The following is a 22505-nucleotide window of genomic DNA, read 5'->3' on the forward strand; positions in this document are numbered from 1 at the left end:
CCCCCCAGCATCCAGACTTGTGCAGCTTTGTTAATAAATTGATCCTTTTGCCTCGGGGTGAGGCTGGCTCCTTGCACAGCAGGGGAAAGAACCTGCCCTTGGGACCAGAGCTGTCTGGTGACCCAGCTGGGGTCCTGTGCACCCAGGGCAGCTCTGGGGGGCTCTGGTGCATCTGCTCCCAGCCTGCAGGCAGGAAGCCACACACAGGTGCAGGACCAGAGATATTGATCAGAATCCTAAAGGAGGGAAGGTGGGGAGCAGAGGGGAGGAGGCCAAAGTGGGGAGAAGACAGGGAAGGCAAAGAGGGAGAAAGTGTTGGTGAAGGAGATGAGCAAGCCCCATCTGCAGGAAATGGAGTGGTGCTGGGATGTGATGCCACAAGGCAGGAGGAAGCAAGGAGGCAGCTCCTACAGGTACCCCTAGAAGCCCTCCGTTGGGAGCCAGCTGGAAGGGCCCAAGGAGCCAAAGCTGCCCCTGGGGTCCTGGTTATGGGGGAAGGGTGAAAGAAACCCAGAGGTCAGTGCTGGGATGCAAGAGAGATTTATTGGAGTGTCAGAGCAGGGTGGTGGGAGAAGAGCAAGGCTCTGGCTGGGGCCAGGGCCCATATGCAGGCAGGGGGCACGGTGAACATGAGCCTGAGCTGTGCCCCAGCAGCAGGCGCCCAGGGCAGGTCTCTGGCAGCAGGGCTCAGCAGGCTGCGGAGGGACAATCAGCAGGGCAGGAGGAAAGCGGAGCTGGGACACAAGGGGATGTGAGGCATCCAGAGCAGTGCAGCAGGGGAGTCCTTCCTTGGGTGGTCAAGTTGGGACGGGCCAGGGCACCTCTGAAGATCTTCAGCAGTAGCTGACTGCAGGCTGGGGCTCAGCAGGGCCCACAGCTGCCACTGAAGTACCGAGAGCCACGGCCTCCATAGCCCCCACAGCCCCCAAAACCTCCATAGCCTCCATAGCCACCAAGGCCTCCATAACCAGCCCAGCCCCCATAGCCTCCAAAGCCTCCATAGCCTCCATAGCTACCGAAAGTGCCACCATAGCCACCCCCAACCCCGGGGACTCCTGCAGAGCCCACGATGCTGGACTGGGGGAAGTTGCTGAGGATGGGCCCAGGGAAGGTGACCACCGAGGCCGGGGGCTGGATCACCACCGTGGAGTCAGGGCACTGCCGCACGCAGGGCTCGTTGCAGGTGTCGGCCAGGGGGCAAGGGGCGGCCACCCCACAGGGAGAGCACAGGCTGGAGCAGGACATCTTTCAGGCAGGCAAGAGACCTGGAAAAGGGAGCAGGGGTGAGGGGTTAGGGGAGGCTGCACAAGGCAGGGACTGGTCCCCAAGAGGCTTCCAGGAGCTGGACTTACCCAGGAGATGAGGAGAGTCGAGCGGAGGAAGCTGGATGGAGGCTGTGGGGCCCTCAGCTCTTTTATACAGGTCCCAGAGTGCCTGGGGCAGCGGCCAAGGGGTGGTGGCACCAACCCCAGTAGGTAATCACCCAAAGGAGCCAGGCCCACCCCCTGCACCGGGGGCACTGCCATGATAATGGTGCTGGGGAAGCAAGGACAGGAGGGACGCGCCGTGACACACCAGGGCATGCCAGGCACGAGGCTGCTGCAGCTGATCTGGTGCCACCACCGCAGCCTTGATCTGCCCTAATCTGCTGATGCTGCTCAGCCCCAAGCACAGGGCTCTGCCCACCCTTGCCCTGCACACCTCTCATTAGCTCTCTTTTACAAGCTGCCAAACAGAGGCATTGCAGCTGGGCAGCTCCAGGCCCACCTGCTCCAGTCCCTCCCAGCTGCCCTGGGGTGTGTCAGGAACATCCCTGACCCTTGGCCACTTCCAAGCCCCTGTTTGCCATGGGCTGTTTGGGGCTCCCTGACTGAGATCCCTTTGATGAGCAGGGGAGGCTCTGCTGTGTGGGGCAGCGACCCGATGGTGCTGGGGCTCAGCACCATTGTGAATGGGAGCAGCCAGCTCAGGCATCAGTGTCTTGTGCCATGGCTGGAAGGGCAGAGAGGAGCTGGAGGGCAGGAAGGGCACCAGGATGCTCTCAGAAGCCTTGGCCTCGTGCCTGAGTGAGGTCCTCCATGAGCCCTCCCTGGTGCACTTGGAGCACTGTGCCAGGAGCTGCTGGCTCAGCACCCACGCAGAGCCAGGCTTCACGTGGCCAGGCTGCCCACAGGCACGCTGGGCACTCTGCCCCGTGGTCTGCAGTTGGGATGCTACTGAGGTGACCTGCTTGGTACCAGACATCTTCTGCCAGAGGCCTGGCATTGCTCTGTGTAAGCAGAGTGGGGGATTAGTGCCAGAGCAGGCTTGATTGGTGCTGCCAGTAAAGCCCCAGCTCTTCCTCCTCACCTTGTAAAGATCTGACACTTCCTGTCCTCCCATCAGTCCTTTCCTCTCCAGGGCATCTCTGCTCCACAAGGACAAGGCCTCCATTAGTCTTGCATCACACACAATCAGTGGCATGATGCTTGCTTGGGTGATTACCTACTGGGGTTGGTGCCACCTCCCCTTGGCCGCTGCCCCAGGCGCTCTGGGACCTGTATAAAAGAGCTGAGGGCTCCACAGCCTCCATCCAGCTTCCTCCATTCGACTCTCCTCATCTCCTGGGTAAGTCCAGCTCCTGGAAGCCTCTTGGGGACCTGTCCCTGCCTTGCCCAGCCTCCCCTCACCCCTGCTCCCTTTTCCAGGTCTCTTGCCTGCCTGAAAGATGTCCTGCTCCAGCCTGTGCTCTCCCTGTGGGGTGGCCGCCCCGGCCCCCCTGGCCGACACCTGCAACCAGCCCTGTGTGCGGCAGTGCCCTGACTCCACGGTGGTGATCCAGCCCCCGGCCTCGGTGGTCACCTTCCCTGGGCCCATCCTCAGCAACTTCCCCCAGTCCAGCATTGTTGGCTCTGCAGGAGTCCCCGGGGTTGGGGGTGGCTATGGTGGCACTTTCGGTAGCTATGGAGGCTATGGAGGCTATGGAGGCTATGGGGGCTGGGCTGGTTATGGAGGCCTTGGTGGCTATGGAGGCTATGGAGGCTTTGGGGGCTGTGGAGGCTATGGGGGCTGGGGTGGCTACGGGGGCTGGCGCCGTGGCTCTCGATACCTCAGTGGCAGCTGTGGAATCTGCTAAGACCCAGCCTGGATCTGGCCACAGATGAAAGTGAACTCCAGAGAACCCCTGGCAGGCCCCCACTCAGCCCTGAGAAGTCTGCGCTGTGCTCTGGAGCCTGGCTGCCTCCTTCCTGATTTCGGTCCAGCTCTGCCTTCCACCTGCTCTGCCTGAGTATCCCTACAGGACCCTTTGCCCACTGCTGGGGAGGGTCCCTGCTGGCTGTCTGCTCCTGCAGCACAGCTCATGCTGGCTGCCTGCCTCCTGTCAGTGGTCATGAGCTGCCCATGGCCACAGCTCTGCTCTGTTCTAAGCTTCGTCCTGCCCTGGGACTGCAATAAAATCTCTCTTGCATCACAACATTGCCTCCTGGTTGTGCTTGATGCTTCCCTTCTACCCCTACAGCCCAGAGCTGGGGCCAGCTCAGAAGCTTGGCCTCTGGAGCAGGTCCAGTGAAGGGCAAGGAAAGTGAGGAAGGGTCTGGAGAAGACGGCTGGGGAGGGAGCTGAGGTTGTTGAGGCTGCAGAAGAGGAGGCTGAGGGGAGATCTCCTGGCTCTCTACAGCTCCCTGCAAGGAAGCTGAAGGCAGGGTTGGTTCATTTCCTTGTTCCGAGCAAGATGCGCCAGGAGAAGAGGCTGCTGGGCACAGCTGTGCCCCCAGGCTGCTGCTAAAGGACACCGGAACGCCGCTCCCTAGGGCATCCTGGCGGTGCTGCTGCACCGTCCCCGCCCGTAGGCGGCGCAGGCTCCGCTGCAAAGGTCCACAAGGAGCATCCGAGGCTGCTGGGAGAGCTGCAATGGAGCCGCGGGGCGGGGCCGGGGCGGGGCCTTAGCGGGAGTCCTGCAGCTGAGGCTGGGGGCGCTTCAGGGGGGTTGGAGAGGACTCGCTGCGGGCGGTCCTGGACGGGTCTGTTGCGCTGCAGGTTCTGAGCCAGTGCTAGGGCCGGGCTTGGGAGGCCCTCCCCTGTCAGTTAACAAATGTCTGCTCTCTGCCTGCCCTCGGCTCTGTGCCATCTACATGGTGTTGGTGGCACTGACAGCTGTCTCCTAAGACTCCGTGGCAGGGTTCGGTTGGCTGCCAGTCACTGAGTCTCAAATTCATTCTTGTGGAAGAAAACCAAACTGTTTGGTCCTGCTGGGTTTCCAGCTAAGGGTGCAAAGAGCAAAGCCATCACCTGGGGAGGTGCTTTAGTGGTCTCAGGTTGAAGGTTGGACTCTGATGATCTCAGAGGTCTTTCCCAGCTGAAAGAGGTCTGGGGTTCCATGGTTATGGCTTAGTGCAGGTAAATGACCCTTGGCACAGCACCTGGTGCCACACTTCTCACTGCCGGATCCACCATGGCCTGGTCAGCAGGCACAGGGTCGCTGTGGTGATCCCCATCTGTGACAGCAGGCACAGAGGTGATGTGGTGGTGCCCATCTGTGACACAGGAGAGCTGCTACTAGCTCAGCCACAAGCAAAGACTGGGATGTAAGCAAAGGGAGGTGCCATCTGCTGTGCCATCACAGCGGTGCTGCTGCTTCACCCCACAGTGATGAGCATGGCCACGATGGGCAGTGGTCACCATGGGTGGTGGTAACCATGGGTAGGGGTCATGGTAGTGGTGACCATGGGTAATGGGGAACAAGGGTAGTGGTGACCATGGGTCATGTCTGCTCTTGCTCAGGGAAGCAGTGAGGCTGCCCAGCTCTGCAGCCTGCTGTGCTCTCCTTTATTGCTCCTTCTTTTCCCCTCTGCTTTTCCCAGGCATCTCCAGCAGATAAGATATCAAATAGCAGCAGGTGAGGACCAACACAGCCCTGGCACAGCTTCCTGGGGCTGCAGAGCCCAGGGAGCTGCTGCTTGGCAGGGAAGCAGGGAAGCTGCCCAGCTCTGCAGAGCTTGCTGTGCTCTCAGACATTTATTGTTCCTTTTTCCCCCCTCCTTTGTTCTCCCAGGCATCCCCTGCAGGATAGGACATCAAATAGCAACAGGTTCTGGCCAGGTCACCTTCTGGGCAAGCTCTGCCTTTACTTTCCTGGGCAGCCACACGACAGGGCACATGCCCTCTTCAGCAAGGTTCTGCCAAGCAGGCCAATCGACCCTGGCTTCTGAAGGCCTCCTCAGGAACCAGGACACTTGGCCTCTGGAGACACTGCCTGCAAGAAGACTCCTTCCACCCGAAGCTCTTCTCCCAGCAGCAGCTGTGTGCTCAGCTCTGTGGCCTCTCCTGGTGCCACAGAATGGTTGGGGTTGCAAATGGCCTCTGGAGATCAGCCAGCCCCAGCCCCCTGCCAGAGCAGGGACACCCAGGGGCACATCCAGGGGGGTGTGGAAGCTCTCCAGAGAAGGAGACTCCACAGCCTCTCTGGGCAGCTGCTCCAGGCTCCATCAGCCTCACAGCAAAGAAGTCTCTCCTCGTGTTGAGGTTGGATTTCTGGTGCTCAGCTCAGGGCACCTGGGCCCTGCTCCTGGCTAGGCAAATGTGTAAATGAAGATTTCCTGCTCAAGCTGAGGGTGTGGGGGCTGGAGAGAGCCCAAAATGCACCTCAGGTTTATTGGGGCTTAGCAGTGCAGACGTTGGCTGCTGTTCCAGCCCCGCCTGAACTACTTCCCTGAAACCCAGCTGGCTGGAGGTTGAACACAGGAGAGGCTGAAGGATTTTACCTCCTCTGAGCCAAGAGAGGCCACAGGGAATGGCCTGCAAGGCAGAGGGAGGATGGGGAAGGGTGCTCCCTGTGTGGGTGCCCCCCCCCAGCATCCAGACTTGTGCAGCTTTGTTAATAAATTGATCCTTTTGCCTCGGGGTGAGGCTGGCTCCTTGCACAGCAGGGGAAAGAACCTGCCCTTGGGACCAGAGCTGTCTGGTGACCCAGCTGGGGTCCTGTGCACCCAGGGCAGCTCTGGGGGGCTCTGGTGCATCTGCTCCCAGCCTGCAGGCAGGAAGCCACACACAGGTGCAGGACCAGAGATATTGATCAGAATCCTAAAGGAGGGAAGGTGGGGAGCAGAGGGGAGGAGGGGAGGAGGCCAAAGTGGGGAGAAGACAGGGAAGGCAAAGAGGGAGAAGGTGTTGGTGAAGGAGATGAGCAAGCCCCATCTGCAGGAAATGGAGTGGTGCTGGGATGTGATGCCACAAGGCAGGAGGAAGCAAGGAGGCAGCTCCTGCAGGTACCCCTAGAAGCCCTCCGTTGGGAGCCAGCTGGAAGGGCCCAAGGAGCCAAAGCTGCCCCTGGGGTCCTGGTTATGGGGGAAGGGTGAAAGAAATGCAGAGATCAGTACTGGGATGCAAGAGAGATTTATTGGAGTGTCAGAGCAGGGCGGTGGGAGAAGAGCAAGGCTCTGGCTGGGGCCAGGCCACATATGCAGGCAGGGGGCACGGTGAACATGAGCCTGAGCTGTGCCCCAGCAGCAGGCGCCCAGGGCAGGTCTCTGGCAGCAGGGCTCAGCAGGCTGCGGAGGGACAATCAGCAGGGCAGGAGGAAAGCGGAGCTGGGACACAAGGGGATGTGAGGCATCCAGAGCAGTGCAGCAGGGGAGTCCTTCCTTGGGTGGTCAAGTTGGGACGGGCCAGGGCACCTCTGAAGATCTTCAGCAGTATCTGACTGCAGGCTGGGGCTCAGCAGGGCCCACAGCTGCCACCGAAGTACCGAGAGCCACGGCCTCCATAGCCCCCACAGCCCCCAAAGCCTCCATAGCCTCCATAGCCACCAAGGCCTCCATAACCAGCCCAGCCCCCATAGCCTCCAAAGCCTCCATAGCCTCCATAGCTACCGAAAGTGCCACCATAGCCACCCCCAACCCCGGGGACTCCTGCAGAGCCAACAACGCTGGACTGGGGGAAGTTGCTGAGGATGGGCCCAGGGAAGGTGACCACCGAGGCCGGGGGCTGGATCACCACCGTGGAGTCAGGGCACTGCCGCACGCAGGGCTCGTTGCAGGTGTCGGCCAGGGGGGCCGGGGCGGCCACCCCACAGGGAGAGCACAGGCTGGAGCAGGACATCTTTCAGGCAGGCAAGAGACCTGGAAAAGGGAGCAGGGGTGAGGGGAGGCTGGGCACGGCAGGGTCAGGTCCACAAGAGGCTTCCAGGAGCTGGACTTACCCAGGAGATGAGGAGAGTCGAGCGGAGGAAGCTGGATGGAGGCTGTGGAGCCCTCAGCTCTTTTATACAGGTCCCAGAGCGCCTGGGGCAGCGGCCAAGGGGTGGTGGCACCAACTCCAGTAGGTAATCACCCAAACGAGCCAGGCCCACCCCCTGCACCAGGGGCACTGCCATGATAATGGTGCTGGGGAAGCAAGGACAGGAGGGACGCGCCGTGACACACCAGGGCATGCCAGGCACGAGGCTGCTGCAGCTGATCTGGTGCCACCACCGCAGCCTTGATCTGCCCTAATCTGCTGATGCTGCCCAGCCCCAAGCACAGGGCTCTGCCCACCCTTGCCCTGCACACCTCTCATTAGCTCTCTTTTACAAGCTGCCAAACAGATGCATTGCATCTGAGTAGATCTAGGCCCACCTGCTCCAGTCCCTCCCAGCTGCCCTGGGGTGTGTCAGGAACATCCCTGACCCTTGGCCACTTCCAAGCCCCTGTTTGCCATGGGCTGTTTGGGGCTCCCTGACTGAGATCCCTTTGATGAGCAGGGGAGGCTCTGCTGTGTGGGGCAGCGACCCGATGGTGCTGGGGCTCAGCACCATTGTGAATGGGAGCAGCCAGCTCAGGCATCAGTGTCTTGTGCCATGGCTGGAAGGGCAGAGAGGAGCTGGAGGGCAGGAAGGGCACCAGGATGCTCTCAGAAGCCTTGGCCTCGTGCCTGAGTGAGGTCCTCCATGAGCCCTCCCTGGTGCACTTGGAGCACTGTGCCAGGAGCTGCTGGCTCAGCACCCACGCAGAGCCAGGCTTCACGTGGCCAGGCTGCACACAGGCACGCTGGGCACTCTGCCCCGTGGTCTGCAGTTGGGATGCTACTGAGGTGACCTGCTTGGTCCATGACATCTTCTGCCAGAGGCCTGGCATTGCTCTGTGTAAGCAGAATGAGGGATTAGCACCAGATCAGGCTTGATTGGTGATGCCATTGAAGCCCCAGTTCCTCCTTGCCTTGTAAAGATCTGACACTTCCTGTCCTCCCATCACTCCTTTCCTCTCCAGGGCATCTCTGCTCCACAAGGACAAGGCCTCCATTAGTCTTGCATCACACACAATCAGTGGCATGATGCTTGCTTGGGTGATTACCTACTGGGGTTGGTGCCACCTCCCCTTGGCCGCTGCCCCAGGCGCTCTGGGACCTGTATAAAAGAGCTGAGGGCTCCACAGCCTCCATCCAGCTTCCTCCGCTCGACTCTCCTCATCTCCTGGGTAAGTCCAGCTCCTGGAAGCCTCCTCGGGACCTGTTCCTGCCTTGCCCAGCCTCCCCTAACCCCTGCTCCCTTTTCCAGGTCTCTTGCCTGCCTGAAAGATGTCCTGCTCCAGCCTGTGCTCTCCCTGTGGGGTGGCCGCCCCGGCCCCCCTGGCCGACACCTGCAACCAGCCCTGTGTGCGGCAGTGCCCTGACTCCAACGTGGTGATCCAGCCCCCTCCTGTTGTGGTCACCTTCCCTGGGCCCATCCTCAGCAACTTCCCCCAGTCTAGCTTTGTTGGCTCTGCAGGAGTCCCCGGGGTTGGGGGTGGCTATGGTGGCACTTTCGGTAGCTATGGAGGCTATGGAGGCTATGGAGGCTATGGGGGCTGGGCTGGTTATGGAGGCCTTGGTGGCTATGGAGGCTATGGAGGCTTTGGGGGCTGTGGTGGCTATGGAGGCTGGCGCCGTGGCTCTCGGTACCTCAGTGGCAGCTGTGGGATCTGCTGAGCCCCAGCCTGGATCCAGCCACAGATGAAGGAGAGCTCCAGAAAACCCCTGGCAGTTCCCCACTCAGCCCTGAGGAAAGGACCTGCTGCTGTCAGTGCTGTGCTCTGGAGCCTGGCTGCCTCCTTCCTGATTTGGCCCAGCTCTGCCTTTCCCCTGCTCTGCCTCAGCATACCTGCAGGACCCTTGGCCCACTGCTGGGGAGGGTCCCTGCTGGCTGCCTGCCTCCTGCCAGGGGTCGTGAGCTGCCCTTGGCCACAGCTCTGCTCTTCTCTAAGCTTCGTCCTGCCCTGCAACTGCAATAAAATCTCTCTTGCATCACAACATTGCCTCCTGGTTGTGCTTGATTCTTCACTTCTACCCCTGCGGCCCGAACCTCAGGGTAGCTCACAGGGCTTGGCCTCTGGAGCAGGTCCAGAGAAGGGCAAGGAAGGTGGGGAAGGGTCTGGAGAAGAGGGCTGGGCAGGGAGCTGAGGGAACTGGGGGTGTCGAGGCTGTAGTAGAGAAGGCTGAGGGGAGATCTCCTGGCTCTCTACAGCTCCCTGCAAGGAAGCTGGAGGCAGGGGGGGTTCAGTTCCTTGTCCCATCAAGAAGCAAAAGCAGAAGCGGCTGCTGCTACAGGTCACCAGAACGCCGCTCGCTAGGGCATCCTCGCGGTGCTGCTGCACCATCCCCGCCCGCAGGCGGCACAGGCTCCGCGGCAGAAGTCGACAAGAAGCTTCCAAGGCTGCTGGGAGAGCTGAAATGCTGCCGCGGACGGAGCAGGGGCAGGGCCCAGGCAGCCTTAGCGGCAGTGGAGCAGCTGAGGCTGGGGTTGGAGAGGACTCGCTGCGGGCGGTCCTGGACGGGTCTGGTGCGCTGCAGGTTCTGAGCCGGTGCTATGCCTGGGGTAGGGAGGCCCTCCCCTGTCAGTTACCAAATGTCTGCTCTCTGCCTGCCCTCGGCTCTGTGCCATCTGCTCTGTGCCACCTGATGGTGTTGGTGGCCATGACAGCTGTCTCCTAAGGCTCTGTGGCAGGGTTCATTTGGCTGCCAGTCACTGAGTCTCAAATTCATTCTTGTGGAAGAAAACCAAACTGTTTGGTCCTGCTGGGTTTCCAGCTAAGGGTGCAAAGAGCAAAGCCATCACCTGGGGAGGTGCTTTAGTGGTCTCAGGTTGAAGGTTGGACTCTGATGATCTCAGAGGACTTTCCCAGCTGAAAGAGGTCTGGGGTTCCATGATTATGGCTTAGTGCAAGTAAATGACCCTTGGCACAGCACCTGGTGCCACACTTCTCACTGCAGGATCCAACTTGGCCTGGTCAGCAGGCACAGGGTCGCTGTGGTGGTGCCCATCTGTGACAGCAGGCACAGGGGTGATGTGGTGGTGCCCATCTGTGTGGTGGGTTGAAAGGAAAGGCTCTGCTTTCCCTCCCCCACTGACAAAGAAACTGGGGCTAACTCAGTAATTAGAAAAGCAGACTATATTTGCAAGTATATATCTAGGAAGCAGATTATATGTAACACCACAAATACAGGTATTTTACAATATATACAGAAATACACAGCAAATGAACTCAACCAGAAACCAGACCCCCAACAGAGGGGGCTTCCCCCTCTGCCCCCCTTACCCCCCCTACCTCCCTTCTCCCCCCAAAGAGGTAGAAAAGGAGACAAGGGTGGTTAACAGGGCAGGAAAGAAAGAGAGGCCTGGTACAGGAGTTAGTGTCTCTTATCTTAGTTGGCCAGAAGCCCAGAAGCAGTCCAGCCGAAAGGAACAGCGAAGGAAGAGAAAACTGAGAGAAACTCCCAGCTGCTCCAGGTCCAACAATCTCACCTCCCATAATCCTACCAATGAAATTCCTTTAGAATACCAAAATATTTTATAAACATTTAGCCAGTGTGCCCCTTCCTTACAGGCACAGCCTCAAACGGTCACAATCTGTGACACAGAAGAGCTGCTGCTAGCTCAGCCACAAGCCAGGGCCAGGATGTAAGCAAAGGGAGGTGGCATCTGCTGTGCCATCACAGGGTTGCTGATGCTGCACCCCACAGTGATGAGCATGGCCACCATGGGTGGTGGTGACCATGGCTAGTGATGACCATGGGTTGTGTCTGTTCTTGCTCAGGGAAGCTATGAAGCTGCCCAGCTCTGCAGCCTGCCGTGCTCTCCTTTATTGCTCCTCCTTTTCCCCTCTGCTTTCCTCAGGCATCTCCAACAGATAAGATATCAAATAGCAGCAGGTGAGGACCAACACAGCCCTGGCACAGCTTCCTGGGGCTGCAGAGCCCAGGGAGCTGCTGCTTGGCAGGGAAGCAGGGAAGCTGCCCAGCTCTGCAGAGCTTGCTGTGCTCTCAGACATTTATTGTTCCTTTTTCCCCCCTCCTTTGTTCTCCCAGGCATCCCCTGCAGGATAGGACATCAAATAGCAACAGGTCCTGGCCAGGTCACCTCCTGGGCAAGCTCTGCCTTTACTTTCCTGGGCAGCCACACGACAGGGCACATGCCCTCTTCAGCATGGTTCTGCCAAGCAGGCCAATCGACCCTGGCTTCTGAAGGCCTCCTCAGGAACCAGGACACTTGGCCTCTGGAGACACTGCCTGCAAGAAGACTCCTTCCACCCGAAGCTCTTCTCCCAGCAGCAGCTGTGTGCTCAGCTCTGTGGCCTCTCCTGGTGCCACAGAATGGTTGGGGTTGCAAATGGCCTCTGGAGATCAGCCAGCCCCAGCCCCCTGCCAGAGCAGGGACACCCAGGGGCACATCCAGGGGGGTGTGGAAGCTCTCCAGAGAAGGAGACTCCACAGCCTCTCTGGGCAGCTGCTCCAGGCTCCATCAGCCTCACACCAAAGAAGTCTCTCCTCGTGTTGAGGCTGGATTTCTAGTGCTCAGCTCAGGGCACCTGGGCCCTGCTCCTGGCTAGGCAAATGTGTAAATGAAGATTTCCTGCTCAAGCTGAGGGTGTGGGGGCTGGAGAGAGCCCAAAATGCACCTCAGGTTTATTGGGGCTTAGCAGTGCAGATGTTGGCTGCTGTTCCAGCCCCGCCTGAACTACTTCCCTGAAACCCAGCTGGCTGGAGGTTGAACAGAGGAGAGGCTGAAGGATTTTACCTCCTCTGAGCCAAGAGAGGCCACAGGGAATGGCCTGCAAGGCAGAGGGAGGATGGGGAAGGGTGCTCCCTGTGTGGGTGCCCCCCCCCAGCATCCAGACTTGTGCAGCTTTGTTAATAAATTGATCCTTTTGCCTCGGGGTGAGGCTGGCTCCTTGCACAGTAGGGGAAAGAACCTGCCCTTGGGACCAGAGCTGTCTGGTGACCCAGCTGGGGTCCTGTGCACCCAGGGCAGCTCTGGGGGGCTCTGGTGCATCTGCTCCCAGCCTGCAGGCAGGAAGCCACACACAGGTGCAGGACCAGAGATATTGATCAGAATCCTAAAGGAGGGAAGGTGGGGAGCAGAGGGGAGGAGGGGAGGAGGCCAAAGTGGGGAGAAGACAGGGAAGGCAAAGAGGGAGAAGGTGTTGGTGAAGGAGATGAGCAAGCCCCATCTGCAGGAAATGGAGTGGTGCTGGGATGTGATGCCACAAGGCAGGAGGAAGCAAGGAGGCAGCTCCTGCAGGTACCCCTAGAAGCCCTCCGTTGGGAGCCAGCTGGAAGGGCCCAAGGAGCCAACGCTGCCCCTGGGGTCCTGGTTATGGGGGAAGGGTGAAAGAAATGCAGAGATCAGTGCTGGGATGCAAGAGAGATTTATTGGAGTGTCAGAGCAGGGCAGTGGGAGAAGAGCAAGGCTCTGGCTGGGGCCAGGCCACATATGCAGGCAGGGGGCACGGTGAACATGAGCCTGAGCTGTGCCCCAGCAGCAGGCGCCCAGGGCAGGTCTCTGGCAGCAGGGCTCAGCAGGCTGCAGAGGGACAATCAGCAGGGCAGGAGGAAAGCGGAGCTGGGACACAAGGGGATGTGAGGCATCCAGAGCAGTGCAGCAGGGGAGTCCTTCCTTGGGTGGTCAAGTTGGGACGGGCCAGGGCACCTCTGAAGATCTTCAGCAGTAGCTGACTGCAGGCTGGGGCTCAGCAGGGCCCACAGCTGCCACCGAAGTACCGAGAGCCACGGCCTCCATAGCCCCCACAGCCCCCAAATCCTCCATAGCCTCCATAGCCACCAAGGCCTCCATAACCAGCCCAGCCCCCATAGCCTCCAAAGCCTCCATAGCCTCCATAGCTACCGAAAGTGCCACCATAGCCACCCCCAACTCCGGGGACTCCTGCAGAGCCAACAACGCTGGACTGGGGGAAGTTGCTGAGGATGGGCCCAGGGAAGGTGACCACCGAGGCCGGGGGCTGGATCACCACCGTGGAGTCAGGGCACTGCCGCACGCAGGGCTCGTTGCAGGTGTCGGCCAGGGGGCAAGGGGCGGCCACCCCACAGGGAGAGCACAGGCTGGAGCAGGACATCTTTCAGGCAGGCAAGAGACCTGGAAAAGGGAGCAGGGGTGAGGGGAGGCTGGGCAAGGCAGGGACAGGTCCCCAAGAGGCTTCCAGGAGCCAGACTTACCCAGGAGATGAGGAGAGTCGAGCGGAGGAAGCTGATGGAGGCTGTGGAGCCCTCAGCTCTTTTATACAGGTCCCAGAGCGCCTGGGGCAGCGGCCAAGGGGTGGTGGCACCAACCCCAGTAGGTAATCACCCAAACAAGCCAGGCCCACCCCCTGCACCTTGGGCACTGCCATGATAATGGTGCTTGGAAGCAAGGACAGGAGGGACGCGCCGTGACACACCAGGGCATGCCAGGCATGAGGCTGCTGCAGCTGATCTGGTGCCACCAATGAAGCCTTGATCTGCCCTAATCTGCTGATGCTGCCCAGCCCCAAGCACAGGGCTCTGCCCACCCTTGCCCTGCATACCTCTCATTAGCTCTCTTTTACAAGCTGCCAAACAGAGGCATTGCATCTGAGTAGATCTAGGCCCACCTGCTCCAGTCCCTCCCAGGTTGCCATTGGGACTGGGGCCCTTCTGGGGCATGTGACGACCATCCCTGAACCTTGGCTACTTCCAAGCCCCTGCTTGCCATGGGGTATTTGGGGCTCCCTGACTGAGATCCCTGTGATGAGCAGGGGAGGCTCTGCTGTGTGGGGCAGGGACCCAATGTTGCTGGGACTGAGCACTATTGTGAATGGGAGCAGCCAGCTCAGGCATCAGTGTCTTGTGCCATGGCTGGAAGGGCAGAGAGGAGCTGGAGGGCAAGAAGGGCACCAGGATGCTCTCAGAAGCCTTGGCCTTGTGCCTGAGTGAGGTCCTCCCTCAGCCCACCCTGGTGCACTTGGAGCACCGTGACAGGAGCTGCTGGCTCAGCACCCATGCAGAGCCAGGCTTCATGTGGGCACGCAGCCCACAGGCACGCTGGGCACTCTGCCCCGTGGTCTGCAGTTGGGATGCTACTGAGGTGACCTGCTTGGTTCCAGACATCTTCTGCCAGAGGCCTGGCATTGCTCTGTGTAAGCAGAGTGGGGGATTAGCGCCAGATCAGACTTGATTGGTGCTGCCAGTAATGCCCCAGCTCTTCCTCCTTGCCTTGTAAAGATCTGGCACTTCCTGTCCTCCCATCACTCCTTTCCTCTCCAGGGCATCTCTGCTCCACAAGGACAAGGCCTCCATTAGTCTTGCATCACACACAATCAGCGGCATGATGCTCGCTTGGGTGATTACCTACTGGGGTTGGTGCCACCTCCCCTTGACACTGCCCCAGGCACTCTGGGACCTGTATAAAAGAGCTGAGGGCCCCACAGCCTCCATCCAGCTTCCTCCGCTCGACTCTCCTCATCTCCTGGGTAAGTCCAGCTCCTGGAAGCCTCCTGGGGACATGTCCCTGCCTTGCCCAGCCTCCCCTCACCCCTGCTCCCTTTTCCAGGTCTCTTGCCTGCCTGAAAGATGTCCTGCTCCAGCCTGTGCTCTCCCTGTGGGGTGGCTGCCCCGGCCCCCCTGGCCGACACCTGCAACCAGCCCTGCGTGCGGCAGTGCCCTGACTCCACGGTGGTGATCCAGCCCCCGGCCTCGGTGGTCACTTTCCCTGGGCCCATCCTCAGCAACTTCCCCCAGTCCAGCGTTGTTGGCTCTGCAGGAGTCCCCGGAGTTGGGGGTGGCTATGGTGGCACTTTCGGTAGCTATGGAGGCTATGGAGGCTTTGGAGGCTATGGGGGCTGGGCTGGTTATGGAGGCCTTGGTGGCTATGGAGGCTATGGAGGTTTTGGGAGCTGTGGAGGCTATGGAGGCTGGCGCCGTGGCTCTCGATACCTCAGTGGCAGCTGTGGAATCTGCTGAGCCCCAGCCTAGATCCAGCCACAGATGAAGGAGTGTTCCAGAAAACCCCTGGCAGGTCCCCACTCAGCCCTGAGGAAAGGACCTGCTGCTGTCTGCGCTGGGCTCTGGAGCCTGGCTGCCTCCTTCCTGCTTTCAGCCCAGCTCTGCCTTTCTCCTGCTCTGCCTCAGTATCCCTGCAGGAGCCTTGGCCCACTGCTGGGGAGGGTCCCTGTTGGCTGCCTGCTCCTGCAGCCCAGCTCATGCTGGCTGCCTGCCTACTGCCAGGGGTCGTGAGCTGCCCTTGGCCACAGCTCTGCTCTTCTCTAAGCTTCGTCCTGCCCTGGGACTGCAATAAAATCTCTCTTGCATCACAACATTGGCTCCGGGTTGTGCTTGATGCTTCCCTTCTTCCCCTGCAGCCCAGACCTCAGGGCAGCTCAGAAGCTTGGCCTCTGGAGCAGGTCCAGAGAAGGGCAAGGAAGGTGGGGAAGGGTCTGGAGAAGAGGGCTGGGGAGGGAGCCGAGGGAACTGGGGGTTTTGTGGCTGGAGAAGAGGAGGCTGGGCTGAGACCTCCTGGCTCTCTACAGCTCCCTGCAAGGAAGCTGGAGGCAGGGGGGGTTCACTTCCTTGTCCCAAGCAAGAAGCACCAGGAGAAGAGTCTGCTGGGCACAGCTGTGCCCCCAGGCTGCTGCTAAAGGACACCGGAACGCCGCTCGCTAGGGCATCCTGGCGGTGCTGCTGCACCGTCCCTGCCCGCAGGCGGCGCAGGCTCTGCGGCAAAGGTCCCCAAGGAGCTTCCAAGCTGCTGGGAGAGCTGCAATGGAGCCGCGGGGTGGGGCCGGGGCGGGAGACGGGCTGGTGCGGTGCCTGGACCGGGGAGGGGCCGGGTCGGGGCCGCCTTAGTGGGGATGAGCAGCTGAGGCAGGAAACGCCCCAGGGGGTCAGAGAGGCCTCACTGCTGGGGATCCTGGGCGGCCCTGGTTCGCTCAAGTTCCGATCTGGTGCTAGGGCTGGGCTAGGGAGGCCCTTCCCTGTCAATCAACTATTGTCTGCTCTCAGCCTGCCCTCGGCTCTGTGCCATCTGCTCTGTGCCATCTGCATGGTGTTGGTGGCACTGACAGCTTTCTCCTAAGGCTCTGTGGCAGGGTTCAGTTGGCTGCCAAGTCATTGAGTCTCAAATTCATTCTCCTGGGACAAGATCAAACTGTTTGGTCTTGCTGGGTTCCCAGCTAGGGTTGCAAAGAGCAAAGCCATCACCCGCGGAGGTGCCTTAGTAGTCTCAGCTTGAAGGTTGGACTCTGATGATCTCCGAGGTCTTTCCCAGCTGAAAGAGTTCTGGGGTTCCATGGTTATGGCTTAGTGCAGGTAAATGACCCTTGGCATAGCACCTGGTGCCACACTTCTCACTGCAGGATCCAACTTGGCCTGGTCAGCAGGCACAGGGTCGCTGTGGTGGTGCCCATCTGTTACAACAGGCACAGGGGTGATGTGGTGGTGCCCATCTGTGTCAGCCAGCACAGGGGTGATGTGGTGGTGCCCATCTGTGACAGCTGCCCCTGTCACACAACCCCTCCTCATTCCAACTCCATGCCCCAAACCCTCCACTTCCCTGCAAGTCTTCAGGTAGCTCACACCTCCAGGAGTCATGGGGAAGCCTCCTGCACCTCTGTGTCCTTGACCCTGTGGAGGGGCAGACACTGCGTGAAGAGAGTTCAGGATAGAGCAGAAACTCTGCCTGCTCCTGGTGTGTTCTCAGGCTGCTGCCACAGATGGAACGCAGCAGGAAGAGAAGCTCACTTTGAGAGCCTGGGACTGCCACTGCCTGCTTGGAAGAGCACAGACAGGACAGGACAGGTAGCTCAGGTGCACTGAGGCAGCTCTTGTCTCACTTGGGGATAGAAAATCAAGTGGGGACCTCTCAGGAGAAGCAGGGATGTATAAAATACACAGACACTGATGCCAGGAAGGTATTTTCCTGGGGCTCATTTCCCTGTTACTTCCTTTGGGTTCTGCGCATCTCAGGAAAGGTTTTGTTGCCCTTTGCTAGAAGAAGCTTTCTGATGCTTTAGTTCATTGGTCATAGCGGAAGGGCTGCCTGGCTGCATCTCAGAGACCTTTCTGTCAATAGAAAGTGGAACAAAGGGAGGATGAGAGAGAAAAGAGCAGAGCAGGGTTTTGAAAAGAAAGGAAAAGGAAAGAAAGAGAAAGAGAGGGGGAAAGGAGAAGAAAGCAAAAAGAACCAATTGAGCCTGACTGCTCCTCTTGCATTCCTGTCTCTGGGATGCACAGCAGACGAAAGCTGGAGGCATCCATGGCCAGAAGGAAGTAGGAAGAGGAGAAGAGAGAAGCAGGAAGGGTTCCTTTGCCAAGAATGCCTCCAGAGCAAGCCGGCAGACAGGGCAGCAGGCTGCCAAGGGGCCAGGTATGGCTGTGCCCACACTGAGCCTTCACTGGCAGAGCTGCTCCTGCCCCTGCCCCTGGCGGGAGGTTGGAGCAGATGAGTTCCCAGGTCCCTTCCAGCTTGAGCCACGCTGTGGCCTCTGACATTTCTCTGCCTTGCATCTGGCCCAGCAGGGGGCACACAGCCTTAGCTTCCCAGAGCTCATCTCCTACACAGGGAAGAATCCACAGGCAGCCAAGGTTTGGACTGAGGGCAGAAGGCTTGGAGCTGGGCTGGACAGCCTGGGCAGGCTAGAGCAGTGGCTGGCTGGCAAACCTGCCCGCAGCGGCCAGGAGCAGAGGTGCTAGCAGTGGATCAGGGAGGCCAGAGCAGAACACAGGAGAGCTGCTGCCAGCTCAGCATCTGCTGTGACATCACAGGGGTGCTGCTGCTTCACCCCACAGTGATGGGCATGGCCACCATGGGCAGTGCTGACCATGGGTGGTGGTAGTCATGGGTAGTGGTGACCATGGGTAGTGGTGACCATGGGTGGTGGTGGTCATGGGTGGTGGTGACCATGGGTAGTGTCTGCCCTTGCTCAGGGAAGCAGGGAAGCTGCCCAGCTGTGCAGCCTGCTGTGCTCTCCTTTATTGTTCCTCCTTTTCCCCTCTGGTTTCCCCAGGCACCCTGTGGTGGTTTAGGCTGGGTGCTGGACCGGATGCCACTGCACAGACCACACCTGGGAGGTCCCAAAAGGGTCCAGCTGTGAAGCTGTGAGGTTCTTCCAGGTGACCAGGATGTCCCAACGAGTCCACGAAGAATTCCCACTGCAGGAGAATGACTCTGTGTCACTGGGAGGTTCCATTGTATGAGGAAGAAGAACTGGAATGGACTGATACTTGACCCTGAAGGAGAGACTGTGTGGAAGGATGCCCAGATGAAGACAGGGTCTCTCACTAGATATGTCATCAGAAGAGTTCTAATCTGATGATATGTTTTGGGAGCAGAGATTATGGATGAAATAAGGGGTGGCATGTGGTGGTTTAGGCTGGGTGCTGGCCCGGATGCCACCGCACAGACCACACCTGGGAGGTCCCAAAAGGGTCCAGCCCACTGGGTGGTCACAGCAAAACAGGTATTTCACCCATAATTCTCTGCTCCTCCATAAAACATCCACGAGGGCTCCCTACTTCCTTTTTTGCCCCCTGCTGCTGCCTAGGCAAAATGGCATGAGTTGCCTCCCGTGGGACTGCCCAGGCCCAAGGCTGGGTTGGGGGGGGTGTTGGGTGTACCCCCAGGTGGGGATGGGACATTCTAGGGTATGTTCTGGGATCTCTCTCTCTCTTGTTATGGTGCTTGTGGTTCTCTGTAAAACTTTCATTGTTGTTTATTTTTTGGGTTTTTTTCCATTTAAACTTTCCACCATTTTTGTGCAATCAGTTTGTCTGAGTCATTATTTCTGACCATGGTGGGGAGAGGGTCTGCCTCAACCCATTACACATACCCAGCACAATAAGATATCAAACAGCAACAAGTTTTGGCCAGGTCACCTCCTGGGCAAGCTCTGCCTTTACTTTCCTGGGCAGCCACACGACAGGGCACATGCCCTCTTCAGCATGGTTCTGCCAAGCAGGCCAATCGACCCTGGCTTCTGAAGGCCTCCTCAGGAACCAGGACACTTGGCCTCTGGAGACACTGCCTGCAAGAAGACTCCTTCCACCCAAAGCTCTTCTCCCAGCAGCAGCTGTGTGCTCAGCTCTGTGGCCTCTCCTGGTGCCACAGAATGGTTGGGGTTGCAAATGGCCTCTGGAGATCAGCCAGCCCCAGCCCCCTGCCAGAGCAGGGACACCCAGGGGCAAATCCAGAGGGGTGTGGAAGCTCTCCAGAGAAGGAGACTCCACAGCCTCTCTGGGCAGCTGCTCCAGGTTCCATCAGCCTCACACCAAAGAAGTCTCTCCTTGTGTTGAGGTTGGATTTCTGGTGCTCAGCTCAGGGCACCTGGGCCCTGCTCCTGGCTAGGCAAATGTGTAAATGAAGATTTCCTGCTCAAGCTGAGGGTGTGGGGGCTGGAGAGAGCCCAAAATGCACCTCAGGTTTATTGGGGCTTAGCAGTGCAGATGTTGGCTGCTGTTCCAGCCCCGCCTGAACTACTTCCCTGAAACCCAGCTGGCTGGAGGTTGAACAGAGGAGAGGCTGAAGGATTTTACCTCCTCTGAGCCAAGAGAGGCCACAGGGAATGGCCTGCAAGGCAGAGGGAGGATGGGGAAGGGTGCTCCCTGTGTGGGTGCCCCCCCCCCAGCATCCAGACTTGTGAAAGAAACCCAGAGGTCAGTGCTGGGATGCAAGAGAGATTTATTGGAGTGTCAGAGCAGGGCGGTGGGAGAAGAGCAAGGCTCTGGCTGGGGCCAGGCCACATATGCAGGCAGGGGGCACGGTGAACATGAGCCTGAGCTGTGCCCCAGCAGCAGGCGCCCAGGGCAGGTCTCTGGCAGCAGGGCTCAGCAGGCTGCAGAGGGACAATCAGCAGGGCAGGAGGAAAGCGGAGCTGGGACACAAGGGGATGTGAGGCATCCAGAGCAGTGCAGCAGGGGAGTCCTTCCTTGGGTGGTCAAGTTGGGACGGGCCAGGGCACCTCTGAAGATCTTCAGCTGTAGCTGACTGCAGGCTGGGGCTCAGCAGGGCCCACAGCTGCCACTGAAGTACCGAGAGCCACGGCCTCCATAGCCCCCACAGCCCCCAAAACCTCCATAGCCTCCATAGCCACCAAGGCCTCCATAACCAGCCCAGCCCCCATAGCCTCCAAAGCCTCCATAGCCTCCATAGCTACCGAAAGTGCCACCATAGCCACCCCCAACCCCGGGGACTCCTGCAGAGCCAACAACGCTGGACTGGGGGAAGTTGCTGAGGATGGGCCCAGGGAAGGTGACCACCGAGGCCGGGGGCTGGATCACCACCGTGGAGTCAGGGCACTGCCGCACACAGGGCTCGTTGCAGGTGTCAGCCAAGGGGGCCGGGGCAGCCACCCCACAGGGAGAGCACAGGCTGGAGCAGGACATCTTTCAGGCAGGCAAGAGACCTGGAAAAGGGAGCAGGGGTGAGGGGAGGCTGGGCAAGGCAGGGACAGGTCCCCAGGAGGTTTCCAGGAGCTGGACTTACCCAGGAGATGAGGAGAGTCCAGCGGAGGAAGCTGATGGAGGCTGTGGAGCCCTCAGCTCTTTTATACAGGTCCCAGAGTGCCTGGGGCAGTGGCTAAGCGGTGGTGGCACCAACCCCAGTAGGTAATCACCCAAATGAGTCAGGTCCACCCCCTGCACCGGGGGCACTGCCATGATAATGGTGCTTGGAAGGAATGACAGGAGGGATGTGCCGTGACACACCAGGGCATTCCATGCACAAGGCTGCTGCAGCTGATCTGCCTTAATCCCCCCTCTGTTGATGCTGCCCAGGCCTGCACTGCAGCTATGCAGATCCAGGCCCACCTGCTCCAGTCCCTCCCAACCACCCTGGAGTCTGGGGCCCAGCTGGGGCACGTGAGGAGCATCCCTGAATCTTGGCCACTTCCAAGCCCCTGCTTGCCTTGGGCTTGCTGACTGAGATCCCTGTGATGAGCAGGGGAGGCTCTGTTGTGTGGGTCAGGGACAAGTGGTTCTGGGACTCAGGTCAGTGAACGGGAGCAGCCAGCTCAGGCATCAGTGTCTTGTGCCATGGCTGGAAGGGCAGAGAGGAGCTGGAGGGCAGGAAGGGCACCAGGATGCTCTCAGAAGCCTTGGCCTCGTGCCTGAGTGAGGTCTTCCCTCAGCCCACCCTGGTGCACTTGGAGCACTGTGCCAGGAGCTGCTGGCTCAGCACCCACGCAGAGCCAGGCTTCACGTGGCCAGGCTGCACACAGGCACGCTGGGCACTCTGCCCCGTGGTCTGCAGTTGGGATGCTACTGAGGTGACCTGCTTGGTTCCAGACATCTTCTGCCAGAGGCCTGGCATTGCTCTGTGTAAGCAGAGTGGGGGATTAGCGCCAGAGCAGGCTTGATTGGTGCTGCCAGTAATGCCCCAGCTCTTCCTCCTTGCCTCGTAAAGATCTGACACTTCCTGTCCTCCCATCACTCCTTTCCTCTCCAGGGCATCTCTGCTCCACAAGGACAAGGCCTCCATTAGTCTTGCATCACACACAATCAGCGGCATGATGCTCGCTTGGGTGATTACCTACTGGGGTTGGTGCCACCTCCCCTTGGCCGCTGTCCCAGGCGCTCTGGGACCTGTATAAAAGAGCTGAGGGCTCCACAGCCTCCATCAGCTTCCTCCGTTCGACTCTCCTCATCTCCTGGGTAAGTCCAGCTCCTGGAAGCCTCCTGGGGGCCTGTGCCTGCCTTGCCCAGACTCCCCTCACCCCTGCTCCCTTTTCCAGGTCTCTTGCCTGCCTGAAAGATGTCCTGCTCCAGCCTGTGCTCTCCCTGTGGGGTGGCCGCCCCGGCCCCCCTGGCCGACACCTGCAACGAGCCCTGCGTGCGGCAGTGCCCTGACTCCAACGTGGTGATCCAGCCCCCTCCTGTTGTGGTCACCTTCCCTGGGCCCATCCTCAGCAACTTCCCCCAGTCTAGCTTCGTTGGCTCTGCAGGAGTCCCCGGGGTTGGGGGTGGCTATGGTGGCACTTTCGGTAGCTATGGAGGCTATGGAGGCCTTGGTGGCTATGGAAGCTATGGAGGCCTTGGTGGCTATGGAGGCTATGGAGGCTTTGGGGGCTGTGGAGGCTATGGAGGCTTTGGGGGCTACGGTGGCTGGCGCCGTGGCTCTCGATACCTCAGTGGTAGCTGTGGGTCCTGCTGAGCCCCAGCCTGGATCCAGCCACAGATGAAGGAGAGCTCCAGAAAACCCCTGGCAGGTCCCCACTCAGCCCTGACGAAAGGACCTGCTGCTGTCTGTGCTGGGCTCTGGAGCCTGGCTGCCTCCT

The 22505-nt window shown here is 59.7% G+C and overlaps 8 protein-coding genes across 8 annotated transcripts; 4 read left to right on the forward strand and 4 right to left on the reverse strand.

Annotated features, from left to right (window-relative positions):
• Window positions 1-861: 861 nt before the first annotated feature.
• Window positions 862-1245, reverse strand: LOC128899211 (claw keratin-like). Its single transcript, XM_054177577.1, has one exon. It carries the CDS (start codon window positions 1243-1245, stop codon window positions 862-864), a length of 384 nt encoding a protein of 127 aa, XP_054033552.1.
• Window positions 1246-2707: 1462 nt separating this feature from the next.
• On the forward strand, window positions 2708-3115 carry LOC128899219 (claw keratin-like). Its single transcript, XM_054177587.1, has one exon. The coding sequence runs from the start codon at window positions 2708-2710 to the stop codon at window positions 3113-3115; it is 408 nt and encodes a 135-aa protein (XP_054033562.1).
• Window positions 3116-6693: 3578 nt separating this feature from the next.
• LOC128899209 (claw keratin-like) lies at window positions 6694-7077 on the reverse strand. Its single transcript, XM_054177574.1, has one exon. It carries the CDS (start codon window positions 7075-7077, stop codon window positions 6694-6696), a length of 384 nt encoding a protein of 127 aa, XP_054033549.1.
• Window positions 7078-8529: 1452 nt separating this feature from the next.
• Window positions 8530-8919, forward strand: LOC128899216 (claw keratin-like). Its single transcript, XM_054177583.1, has one exon. The coding sequence runs from the start codon at window positions 8530-8532 to the stop codon at window positions 8917-8919; it is 390 nt and encodes a 129-aa protein (XP_054033558.1).
• A 4037-nt stretch (window positions 8920-12956) lies between these two features.
• On the reverse strand, window positions 12957-13340 carry LOC128899210 (claw keratin-like). Its single transcript, XM_054177576.1, has one exon. The coding sequence runs from the start codon at window positions 13338-13340 to the stop codon at window positions 12957-12959; it is 384 nt and encodes a 127-aa protein (XP_054033551.1).
• Window positions 13341-14811: 1471 nt separating this feature from the next.
• On the forward strand, window positions 14812-15201 carry LOC128899214 (claw keratin-like). Its single transcript, XM_054177581.1, has one exon. The coding sequence runs from the start codon at window positions 14812-14814 to the stop codon at window positions 15199-15201; it is 390 nt and encodes a 129-aa protein (XP_054033556.1).
• Window positions 15202-20232: 5031 nt separating this feature from the next.
• LOC128899205 (claw keratin-like) lies at window positions 20233-20616 on the reverse strand. Its single transcript, XM_054177559.1, has one exon. The coding sequence runs from the start codon at window positions 20614-20616 to the stop codon at window positions 20233-20235; it is 384 nt and encodes a 127-aa protein (XP_054033534.1).
• Window positions 20617-21982: 1366 nt separating this feature from the next.
• Window positions 21983-22381, forward strand: LOC128899204 (claw keratin-like). Its single transcript, XM_054177558.1, has one exon. It carries the CDS (start codon window positions 21983-21985, stop codon window positions 22379-22381), a length of 399 nt encoding a protein of 132 aa, XP_054033533.1.
• The last annotated feature ends 124 nt before the right edge of the window (window positions 22382-22505 follow it).

This window comes from Dryobates pubescens, chromosome 41 (genome assembly GCF_014839835.1).
Source record: "Dryobates pubescens isolate bDryPub1 chromosome 41, bDryPub1.pri, whole genome shotgun sequence".
Classification (NCBI taxonomy): Eukaryota; Metazoa; Chordata; class Aves; order Piciformes; family Picidae; genus Dryobates; species Dryobates pubescens.